Source organism: Nothobranchius furzeri, chromosome 12 (genome assembly GCF_043380555.1).
Source record: "Nothobranchius furzeri strain GRZ-AD chromosome 12, NfurGRZ-RIMD1, whole genome shotgun sequence".
In the NCBI taxonomy this organism is placed as follows: Eukaryota; Metazoa; Chordata; class Actinopteri; order Cyprinodontiformes; family Nothobranchiidae; genus Nothobranchius; species Nothobranchius furzeri.
In genome coordinates this window covers 63,005,603-63,017,484 of record NC_091752.1, presented here as the reverse complement: position 1 = coordinate 63,017,484, position 11,882 = coordinate 63,005,603, and the positions used below count along the sequence as shown (strand labels likewise).

Sequence of the window (11,882 nt, the reverse complement as noted above, 5' to 3'; positions counted from 1 at the left end):
CCATCTCAATAATTGTTCCATCCTCAATATATATATATATATATATATCAAAGTTAAAAAATTTACAACTCTATTATTATTTTTATTTATTATCATTATTGAAGTGCAGTTTTGGCTGTTGACAATGGATAGGCCATTGTATTTATTGTTTTGGGTCTTTTTTTATTGTTTTTGGTGCAACATTTTCTAACAGGGAGTGAGATTCCTTTTTTATTTAATTTTTGTTTGTTATTTTTATTCATTTAGAAGTTCTGGTTCTGGACATTTCAATGTTAAATGAAGGTTTCTTTGTTGCATTTTAAAGGGTGTACTTGCATTATTATGATATATTAACATTATATTAGTGGTTATTTTGGTCTAGATAATGTTGACAATATCGTTTATCATCAACAATTTGTTGGACAAAATATCGTCCAGCAAAATGTGTTACTTTCCCAGGCCTAGTCAAAAGTATAAAAATTATTTATACATAAACGGTTCCTCCTGAGATCTGGCCGTTTGTTCATTTGCTGTGTTAGAGGACATGCTGAACTAATGTTTTACACATGATCATCACCCTAACATTTGAGTGTATAAAAACATATTAAATATGTTTTTCCCCTTAAAAGTGTTTAAACAGTTGTTGCATTTCAACACACAAAAAATAAATGGAAAAAATAAGATAAATCTAATGAAAAGTGTACATCTTTGACATTAAGCTTAAAAAAATCTGTTGACGATGATGATACTGTTCATTTTTCAGAGCTTTTTAATGTGAAAATATGCATTGCAATAGATAAGTTTACAATAAAGTTAAATGATAAAAGTTTTGAAGTTACACTTCTACTACTACTACTACTAGTAATAATAATTATGATGATAATAGTAATAATAAAAAAATAATAATTATAGTAATACGAATAAATTGTGTCTGAGGAGTCAGTTATGTGGAGGAGATGAGTTTGTAAAAGTTAGTTTTGAGTATGTGTGTGAAGGAGGAGGTGAGTCTGAGCTTAATGCAGGTCTGTCACATGTTCCAACTTACGTTTTGACTTTGAAAGAAGTCTCTTATATCCACTTTTCGTTTTCTTGACATGCTGCCACCTGGCTGTGCCTAACTACCAAAGACTCACAAATGAACACTTATTCAAATGTTATGTAATGGAAGCTGAGCTGAGCTCTGATATTACACAGCGACTAGTTGACGATGTGACTCAGTACCGGTGTTCCCTAGCGGCTCCAAACTAGCAAAACAACGTGAGCACGTTCTGACTGTTTACAACTTGAGTGACAGCAGCAACAGCCAATAATACGTTAGCAAGTATCAGCAGAGCCAATAGATTAGCTTTTAGGCGGGTCTAATAGTAAAGCGGTTTCCGTTTCGGTCCTAGTGCTCAACCAAATCCATTTAATGGAGCGTAATATTGTTTTTGGACGGAAAAAAGTGCAGGGGACCAAAACTGCCTTTTGAAAAAGTGGGGGGGACATGTCCCACCCGTCCCCCCCCAAAATTACGTCCCAGGTTGATATGAATCATTAGCAAATGAGTAGAAGTTTGGGTAATTTTTGTGTAGATAAAAGGACTTTACTAACCATTACTTAAAGAAGTCCTTCACTCATATTTTTTATACATTTGCTGTGGTCTCTAGTAGGACCGTTAAGCCTGATTTATGCTTCTCCATGAGCTATGTGAGGGAGAGACGCACACGCATTGATGGAGATGTTTTGCCTTCAAACGTTTCCGTCACCTGGGGGGAGTTGCAAAGCAGTTCCCCGCCAGGGCAACAGGGGGCAAAGCTCTTTTCTGGGGTATCCCGTCATGTATCCGGTCCAAGGTAGTGCATTTACTATTGTTTTCTTGTATTTCGGTGACTTTTTTACACGGAAAAATGTGTCCCTCATTATCCTCCACCTCTCCATGCACTCACCACCTCTAAACCGACGTTTGTCGTCATTTCTCATCATCTCGTTAGACGTATGTTTAGAAAAGTGGGCTCAACTTTGTCCATCCTTGCGTGCCTGTTGGAGAGCACTCGGAAGAGGGCTGGGCGATACGGCCTAAAATCAATATCACAATATATTGAGGATTTCACCTCGATAACAATAAATGGACGATAACTACAGGTGTGTGCAGAAACAAAAGTTGTCCACTAGATGGGGCTGTCACATGTATTACGTTGAGTCACCTTTTTACGTGACTCAAGGTGGTACAGCTTCTTAAAGGTACATGAACGCTGCCAACCTACACACATTTTTTCATTTTTTTATTATCAAATTTATTGACACGGGGACATTTTTCTCAATAAGAGTCAGAAATGCCGATAACGATAAATTTTTGATTCATGCCCAGCCCTAACTCGCATCAACGGATAATGGCGTTGCGTGTCTCTGTACCGACGCAGATGGAGACGCATCATTTAGGCTTAAGTCGTACTCTGGGGGGAAAAAAGGTCCGGTGTTCTTGTTTCAGCATAGAGAAACCAGAGGAGAAAATAGCTTCAGATGGCAGAATTTAGAGTTTTTTTTCTCCTGATATTTTGATATCTCACTTCGGGAGTGGATAACAGCAAAACAACTTTACCACTGACTCTGTTTGCTTTGCAACATTGATGCTTTATATCCACAAATAACACAAGCCTGAAGGGGTTCTGCTGTGTGGTGGAGTTGCTAATGCTAACAGTTAGCTTCTACTAGCCAAGACATTCTCTGCCGTTTCCTGGACGCTAAACCAACAACAGCCTTTCCTGTGGCGAGTCAAGATGGGTGAGTCCACAAATGATAAGTGACAGTCAGTAGATATGTCAGACTTTTGGTTTTAATTGATCGAAGGTCACATTACTAGCTTAATGTGCCTTTGTTATTATTTTTCTTCAAATTATTCTCTTAAGTGTTGGTTCTGCTGTAACAAGTGAATTTTCCCATGGTCGGATCATTTAAGTCTATTCTATTCTATTCATATCTCCTCCATAACTATAGCTGCTATTTGTAGCATCATAGGTAAACACATTTTAAGTGTAATCCAAACCAAACACCATAAGCAGACATTTCCTTGAAGGTTCTGGATTTTTTTCTCATGAACTCACCAAATATGTACGTAGGTGTGGCTGTCATGCTGGGGAGCGGCAGCCTGATGAGAGATGGAGGAGGAGAAGAGGACAACTGGACCACTTTGTATCCTGGACTGTCTGGGATTGTGATGAACTGGAGGGGAATGGGAGCTCCCGGTTGGGCGGGGCTAACCCGAACCAGCGGTGGAGGGGTGCAGAGTTCACCTGTCTGATCTGTTAGAGTTGGCACGGTTACTGGATCAAGACCTGCGAAGATAACCACAAACAACATCCTTAACATTTTCCAGGAACTGGTTTTGTGAATCGGCGTGAGAGTGGAAGAAAATAAAAAGCGCATTTAAGCGGAGGAGCCAATCATTTAGACCCAATGACCTTCCCACTGTAGATATAAAGAAATAAAACAAGCGTGTCTTTTTGATTTTTAAGCAATCAATCTATTAAGTGATCAAGTGCAGATAAAGGTGACTTTAAGAGTAAAGTTGTGTTTGCAAAGGGCCAACAAAAACATGATAGCTACTGCAAAAACCAAAACAACTTTGGGGAAGTTTCATATTGTCGTAGTTCCTTTGATTTACCATGATGATCTCTAACATCTGTAATGTAATACTTCCTGAATTTTATATTTATCTTTAGTCAACATACACCAACAAAGGAACAAAGTGAAAGACGACCAACTATTCAATTCAATTCAGTTCAAGTTTATTTATATAGCGCCAAATCACGACAAGAGTCGTCTCAAGGCATTTCACATAATAAACATTCCAATTCAGGTCAGTTCATTAAGCCAATCAGAAATAATGTTTCCTATATAAGGAACCCAGCAAATTGCATCAAGTCATTGACTAGTGTCAGTGACTTTACAGCAATCCTCACTTGAACTGGTTTCGCCGATTCTCAGCACCAGGGGATCATGTGATACACCGGTTCGGTCAGAACTATTGCACTCATGTACATGCTATTGAAAGTAGTTTAGATTTGTCAATTAATCACTGTTATGACACCCGGCTGTATAATAGCTAGTCAGCTGACTTGTAGGTGTGAGCAAACAAACAAACTTACCCTGAGAGACAATCAGCTCAGCATTTACCTCCAGGGTTACTGGTTCATCTACAGAACAAAGCCAAACAAAACAGGACATCAATCGTTTGTTAGCCATCTGAGGAATAATAAAGGAAGTCCTGTTTTTATTCTTTGTTACAACATGAGACGACTGATAAAGAGAAAAACCTTTTATTGAGAATTAACCATATTTTATTGGAAAGTTTTGTTTTTAGGACAGTAAGAATGGGTTTCAGCCCTTTAGGAATGAATAAAAATTTCATCTGAATTTTGCTCTACAAATTATCGCAGCCATTAATTAGCATTTTAAGCAACATAGTAGAAAGTTCTGCTGTTCTGATGCTCAGAGGAGAGGAATAAAGACCAGATGTTGGACAGATATTGAAATACTTCATGTTGTTATTTTGTCGTGGCACAGCTATAAATGCTATTACGTGGATCTGGACTCTGGAAAATTATGACCTACTATAAATGTGATAAGTAAATCTGCAGCTTAAAATGTTTATAGCCGATGAGCGACAGTGATCCCCTCGTGGTTTCACTATTGTGCCCCAGCTAAATTCTGGGTTCTTCAGTGGAGCATAGCTAGTTTTCTATTGCAGAAGTCCGCAGAGTCATAGTAACCATTTCTTTTGGGTTTTCACATTTTACGCTTTGCTATTTGACAGAACTCACAAAATCTAAAATTTCATGTGCAGGAGGGGAATATTAAATTGTTTGTCTTAATCGTGTTGGAAGGAAAATTACATTAAAATTGATTTTATTCTCAACTGGCGAGGGGGTTTTCAGTGTTTCTCCTTTCAAAATGGCCAAAGACGGACGTAGTCACTATTTACAATCTGTAAGCCCGCAGCGTTGGTGAGTCTTCACCAGCTAGCACTTTGGAGTTAGCGTTTGTTATTCTACACCAGTGGGCAAAATGTAGCAGCATTTTGTAAAATTCCTGAGCCAGTAAACAGGAGTGACCTAGAAGTAATTTCTTGTACCCCTAAAAACCCATGGCATATTTTTGGCTAGAAGCCAGCATTAAGTTAACAATGCTAACTATGAACTGGAAACAATAAGTTGGCTCTAAAATGATCTCCAATCATTTTTTTCAATTACCAACAACACAATAATGCAATCTCTTTTTATTTTGTAGAACACTTGGTGCAACAAATTCTGCTCAATTTGGAACTTGCTATTAAAATCAGAAATTACAGAGGTCCGATTGCTGATTAAATGTTAAAACAGCTTGCTGCTCACTTCTTGTGTGTCCTACTTTCACAAATTTTATTTTCATTCCTTCTTTTTTACATATTTGCCTCCAATGATATTTACCGTTAACGTAATAATTGTCCCAGGCATTTTTGCTCGAGCCACCCCTTCCTCTTTTCACAGAGATCAGAGGTACGCATTTGCGAGCGACGTTCGACCCTCCTTGTGGCCAATCCACGGACTAATTGCGTACTGAACCGTAGAGAGTTCAGTGCGGATCACGGATCAATGGTGATCTGTTGCCCCCCTAGAATTAAAAGTATTTATCTACTTATCAACTTACTGTGTTTGACACATCTTTGCTCATCATCAAGAAACGTCTGGTGTTGATCCATAGTTGGTAACAGCTATGAAACTCACTGAACTGTAGTGAGAGTCACTTTTTGTTTAGAAAAAGGACCTGCAGTACCCAAATTTGACCACAGAATGTCACTCTTACTTCAGTTTTACATATTTCACCTTTAAGGCTTAAATTTAAAAAAACTTTTATTTTGTGTATTTTCACCTATTGTTGGTTCTGGAATATAACTTCAACGATAGGCTGGGGTCACATCAACATGTATAAAAGAAATTAGATGCAAAGGAACGAAATGCTAATTAAAACCACAATTGGCTGAGTGCTGGCTGCAATATAAGTATTAAGCTCCGCCCTCTTCATGCAAACGAAATGGACATTTTCCTGACAAAAATAAAATAAAATGTATTGTTCTTTAGTCATTTTTACCTTACTTGTGTTTGTTCAAACATTCATTTTAAACTAAATAAAACACTCACCAGGGTAGTGTGCAGATGGGGAGGTGAGCAAATCCAGCATGGCGGTGCCAGTAAACAAGACATTTTAGCAACAGGAGGAGAAGCTAGTTCTAGTTTTCATGTCAGTTGATTGTTTTACATTTGAAAGTGAAACATCAACAATAATTTTAAAAAGAGAGAGATAATATTTCACCTGTTTTTCGTTTTTTGACTCTGGCGCACCGTTGAGACTGGGAAGCTGGAAAAGACAAATCTAAGGTTCAAAGAATGACCTGAGACATGCGGTGCGTTTGAGCTCCAAGTTAGTTCTTGGCATTTACTTCTCTGTTTCTTTCTCTTGACTCTCGATTTGTCCGTTTGTTTTTGTGCCCTTTTCTGCCCATTGGGGTTTGGTGACTCTGGGACCTCCAACTGCATGAGAGTACCATCTGCAATGCAAAGAAGAGGAAGGAAAAGAGTCGGTGATGCAGATGGCAGACACCATAACTAGAAATTATTGAAACTGTCATGTCTTTCAGTACTGAATCTAAAATAGTATGAGCAATGAGAGTGACCTGGAACACCAGTGAAATGACAAAACTAAACCTAAACAATCAGAAAAAAGTTGTTCAAAGTTCAGGATCCAGATTTGTACCATGGTTGAGGTCATCCATCCATCCCAGCTGATCGTTAAGGAGCACACTTGGGTCTAGATGAGAGACGTCAAAGAAGACATCAGAACCTAAATGGAATTTTCTCATGTTCACACATTTTCCAGAGGCTTTGTTGCACCTTACCGAGGCAGCTCTCATCCATGAACTCGGATAAATCCTCTGAAACACAAAGAAAGGACATTTTCACCAATCTTTCCTGATATTGTAGTGAGGCGCCTCAACAGGACGGTTCATTTTCAACAATATTTCTGTTAGGCCTGGGCGATAAATTGATTTAATGAATTTATTTTAAAAATTGGTTGCGGGCGATTTAAAAAAAAGCCAATCAAATTTTTATGTAATAGCGCCTCTCCCTAACCTTTATGGCCAGGATTTCTAGGTGCAGCCAAGGTGTGGAGGGCATCCGTTTTGGTGGCCTGAGGATCAGGTCTCTGCTTTTTGCAGATGATGTGGTCCTGTTGGCTTCATCAGAACGTGATCTTCACTTTTCGCTGGAGCGGTTCGCAGCCGAGTGTGAAGCAGCTGGGATGAGAATCAGCTCCTCTACATCTGAGACCATGGTCTTGATTCGGAAAAGGGTATAGTGCCTTCTCCGGGTCAGGGACGAGGTCCTGCCCCAGGTGGAGGAGTTTAAGTATCTCGGGGTCTTGTTCACGAGTGAGGGAAAACTGGAGCGTGAGATCAATAGGCGGATTGGTGCTGCATCTGCAGTGATGCGAGCGTTGTACCGGCCTGTCGTGGTGAAGAGAGAGCTGAGCCAGAAGGCGAAGCTCTCAATTTACCAGTCAATCTATGTTCCTACCCTCAACTATAGTCATGAGCTTTGGGTAATGACCGAAAGAACGAGATTGCGGATACAAGCGGCCGAAATGAGTTTTCACCGAAGAGTGGCTGGGCTCTCCCTTAGAGATAGGGTGAGAAGCTCGGTCATTCGGGAGGGGCTCGGAGTAGACCCGCTGCTCCTCCACATCGAGAGGAGCCAGTTGAGTTGGCTCGGGCATCTGGTCAGGATGCCTCTTGGATGCCTCCCTGGTGAGGTTTTCCGGGCACGTCCAACCGGGAGGAGACCTAAAGGTAGACCCAAAACACGGTGGAGGGACTATGTCTCTCGCCTGGCCAGGGAAGAGCTGGCCCAAGTGGCTGGAGAGAGGGAAGTCTGGGCCTCTCGCCTTAGGCTACTGCCCCCGCGACCCAACTCCAGATAAGCAGATGAAAATAAATGTATGGGTGGCACCTTTTTGGCCCCCTGGAGCTTCCGTAGTGTTAGTTTCACATAACTGCTACAAGAACGTCACAGCACGTACATGTAGCAGCAACAGCAAGCGACTCCATGACCACCGGTGAGAGTGGGAATGTAGCACACTGAAATATGTTCCATATATTCTGTTTATTTCATTAAGGGTTGAACAATATAGGTCTCAGGATATATATACAGTATATATATATATATATATATATATATATATATATATTAGTTAATCCATGACGTTACCAGTTAAAATGTTATCCATAATGCTTACTGGTGTTAAACAGAACATAAAATGCTGTACTAGTCCTTTAAGAGAAGAAGAAGAAGTGTTGGACAAGGCCTTTTGAAGAAAAAAAATGGATGCTTGAGTTCTGAACCAGGGGCATTTTTCTGTTAATAAAAGTTGCAAAAGTACGAAGAAGAACATGTCGTCTGGCAGTTCGTTCAAAGGGGGCAACAGGAAGTTTGTTCCTAAGAAAGGAATTAATCATCCGTTGTTTGGAACTGGTTTGGGTTTGCTGCGACGGACATGGAGCGTGGCACTTTTATACCAAGAGGCTGTTCATTTATTCATTATTTATCCCAGAAATGAGGGTTACATTTGTCTTGCTTGTGACAAACTAAAAAACAAAATTGGCTTTAAGGTGCCGTCCATTTGTACTTATTGCTATTCTTAATAATTGAGGGGGAGAGAGAATCGGAAAAAATTCGTAAATCGAATTAAAAAATATAAAATTGGAGATTTTACTTTTAGGCCGTATCGCCCAGCCCTAATTTCTGTGTTCTAAACCTCCGTTCTGTAAAGAGGCAATGTGCATCTTTTACCGTGAATCTCTGGAAAAATACATCTAAATGTTGTCGAAAATGAATTAAATGATAACCAGTTGTTGAAAAATATTGGCGGCTTCGTAACACAAAACCATAAAAAGCTGGTCTAAAATACATGGAAGTGGGTCTAAGGGTGTTTCTCAATGTTAAGGCGCCTGGCCTTGCGAGGCGATGGCTTGCTAGGCCAGGTGCCTTGCTTACGAGGACGCTGTCCTTCCTTGGTCAAAGAAAACAATTAAATGGAACAGACTTGCATCACGTGACCACGGCTTCCACGGCGGTCACGTAACGTCACGTGACACGGGAGATAACGTTATATTTTATACGTATTAGTTTCAATATAAATATATAACGAGCCTTTTACTTTTTAAATTGTGTATATGTTTGTTAAATTAAATATATTAGTGAGTTACTACCCGCTAGCCATTGAAGCTGCGACTAATAAGCAACTAACCAACCACAGATAACTTCACTGGATTTACAAAAACATTTTAAATTAGTTGACTTTCTTTTAAACTTGAAAAGTGTCCCCGAAGTAGCTGCCGGCTTCTGATCCGCCGTCCTTTAGAAAATACTGCGGTGTATTGTGGGTAATTTTTGACCAAGGCTAGGCTACAAGGCTAGGCTAGACCCCCCCCCCCTCCCCCGACCCCCCCCCCCCCCCAACTGCTAAAGAACTTCTACAGAGCCATGATTGAGAGCACTCTATAACTCAGTATAACGGTGTGGTATGGGAGCTGCACTGTCCAGAACAAAAAAGACCTGGCCAGGGTGGTGAAAACTGCTCAGTGGATCGTGGGGAGCCCACTACCAGATCTAGACTCAATGTTTACTATCCAACTGCAAAGGAAGGCTAACCGTATCGCTGCTGATCCCTTCCATCCAGGTCACAAACTGTTTATGCCGCTGCCATCCAGGAAACGGTACAGGAACATCAAGGCCACAACCACCAGGCTGAGGAATAGCTTCTTCCCTAGAGCAGTTAAAGCCATCTCATCCACCATTATTTATTTATTTGCATAGAAACAAATGCAGTTCCCTGCCATCTTTAAATCCTGGTTAATAGTTTTTCTTGGACTGTGGCTGCTTTTTACTGCGTTTTACTAAACCAAGCAGCCTAAAATGATTATTCCTTCAGTGCCATCTAACAAAAAAATTCCCAAATACAAAGCCGTGTAAGGTTCAGACACAGTTCTTACTTTGATAGATCTGACTCTTCTGTTCTTTCGCCTAATCTTTAACCCTCTGGAGGCAGGCGTTGCAGATTTGCAACGTTAAAACCAACCTACCTGGTTACTCCACACACGCATTTCATGAGCATTTTTTTTACTCAGAAGTACCCCTGAATGACTTAGTTGTTCGTCCTTTTATCAAAACTTATTTTGAGCCAGAGAGGGTTAAGGCACAGACTTTACAATGTGTTGCCATGTCTCGGACAAGATGCAGTCATATAATTAGATAACAATGAATCAAAGTCCAAAGAAAAACCCTTGAAAGACCTTCAGAAAGCCTAAAGAGCTATCGATCAAGGTTACTTTAAGAAGCTACTAGAAAATATTACTTCATGGAAGCAAAATGTGGTTTAAAGCTTTTGTAAATTAATGTTAAATCAGAATCCAGGAATACACAGTTTGTGTTGTACGTATTAATCATTAATATACATGGATGTAGTTTTGACTGGGGGGGGGGGGGGGGGGTATTTACAGTGCATTCTAATGGGAAACGGACTTCAACACAAACGGTTGTTTCCCGCTTGGTCCTAGTGCTCGACCAGTATTTATTTGATATAGCATAACATTGTCCTTGGATGGTAAAAAGTGCAGAGGTCAAAACTTGACTTTGGAAAAAGTGGGGGGGCATGCCCTCCCTGTCCCCCTAGGCATCTCCCTGTCCCCCCCTCAACCCCCCCCCCCCCCCCCCCCCAAAAAAAAACTTACGTCCATGTTGACACATTCAATAACCCTCATAGGTTCGGTAGGTTCGCGGGAGTTTTTGACAATTAAAATTGCGCCCACATTTTCTAAGTTAACACATCTCTTTTAACAACGGTAGTTTCTGCATCCTACTTCAGTCCCCTCCCCCCTCCCCCTGCGCAGCAGCAGCAAACTGATGCGCCTGCAGCCTCTCGGAGTTCCTGCTGCTCTAAACATTAAAATTTTCTGTTCCTCACTTCTGATTACCTTCAGTGGTGTCTGTTTGTTGCAACCAGCAGGTACAAAAACTAACTTGTTTTTATTTGACTATTTTTCTGTCCTGTCTGTTTATTATCTTCCTGCATCTCCTCTCAATCCTAAAGAAAAACTGCTACCTGGGTTCATATATATTCACCTTATGAGTTACCTTTGAACTGCAGTTCTAAAAGATCTACTGACCGCAAAAACAGCGGAGTGCGCGCTGCTCGCCGGCCGACTACAACGGGACCATTTTTGCTGCGGAGTCCATGCCGGAGCGGAGCGGAGATAGTGGAATCTTAGGGGTGCGTCACCGGAGAACAAAACAGGTGAAGAGCCTCGCTCCGCAGCAGCGAAACGCATCAGGCACAAATAACAGACAGAAAACATGAAAGGAAATGAGCCGACATGAACGATCACGTGTTTAATTTGATTTTGAGGTGGTGACACCTGATTTGGCGGTGTTCCGGACACAGATGTCTGGAGCGCGTCAACGATCAGAGCTTTGCATGCGCAAGCTGGTTACGGTTAGGATGGGGGTGAGGGGAGGGTAAAATTGCAAGAGGCAAAAGGTCACAGTTTGGTTAAATGTCCGTTTTACCGCCGGTGTCAGTACCGACGCTCTGGCACAGCGCGTCGCCTCCGCCTCCCGACGCAGGTGCTCATCACCTGCTGGAGGACTGCATCTTGTCAGTCATTATCACATGACAGCGACTAGTCGATGACAGGCATAAAAAGTCACTACAGAGCCGTGAAGTCGACTAGTCGACTAGTTCATACAACCCCTAGTGCTGATACGGGTGCTCCGGAGCTTTTTTTCCCCCTGAGTACAACTTATACAAGGCGTTCAGTCCTTCTACGGACC

The 11,882-nt window shown here is 41.1% G+C and overlaps 1 protein-coding gene across 2 annotated transcripts in view; it reads right to left on the bottom strand.

Moving 5' to 3' along the window:
• ciita (class II, major histocompatibility complex, transactivator) overlaps window positions 1-11,882 on the bottom strand; it is a 29,695-nt gene that overhangs the window by 13,455 nt on the left and 4,358 nt on the right. Inside the window, exons 1-7 of one of the 2 annotated variants that reach the window (XM_070542812.1) lie at window positions 9,705-10,518; window positions 6,893-6,928; window positions 6,751-6,804; window positions 6,437-6,544; window positions 6,310-6,354; window positions 4,107-4,154; window positions 3,063-3,293 (exon numbers count right to left, since the gene is read on the bottom strand). In XM_070542812.1, the coding sequence (XP_070398913.1) occupies window positions 3,063-3,293; window positions 4,107-4,154; window positions 6,310-6,354; window positions 6,437-6,544; window positions 6,751-6,804; window positions 6,893-6,911 (505 nt within the window). In that variant the 5' untranslated portion in view covers window positions 6,912-6,928; window positions 9,705-10,518. Of the gene's footprint in view, window positions 1-3,062; window positions 3,294-4,106; window positions 4,155-6,309; window positions 6,355-6,436; window positions 6,545-6,750; window positions 6,805-6,892; window positions 6,929-9,704; window positions 10,519-11,882 lie in introns of those variants that run through there. The other variant, XM_015945476.3, reaches the window with a different exon arrangement.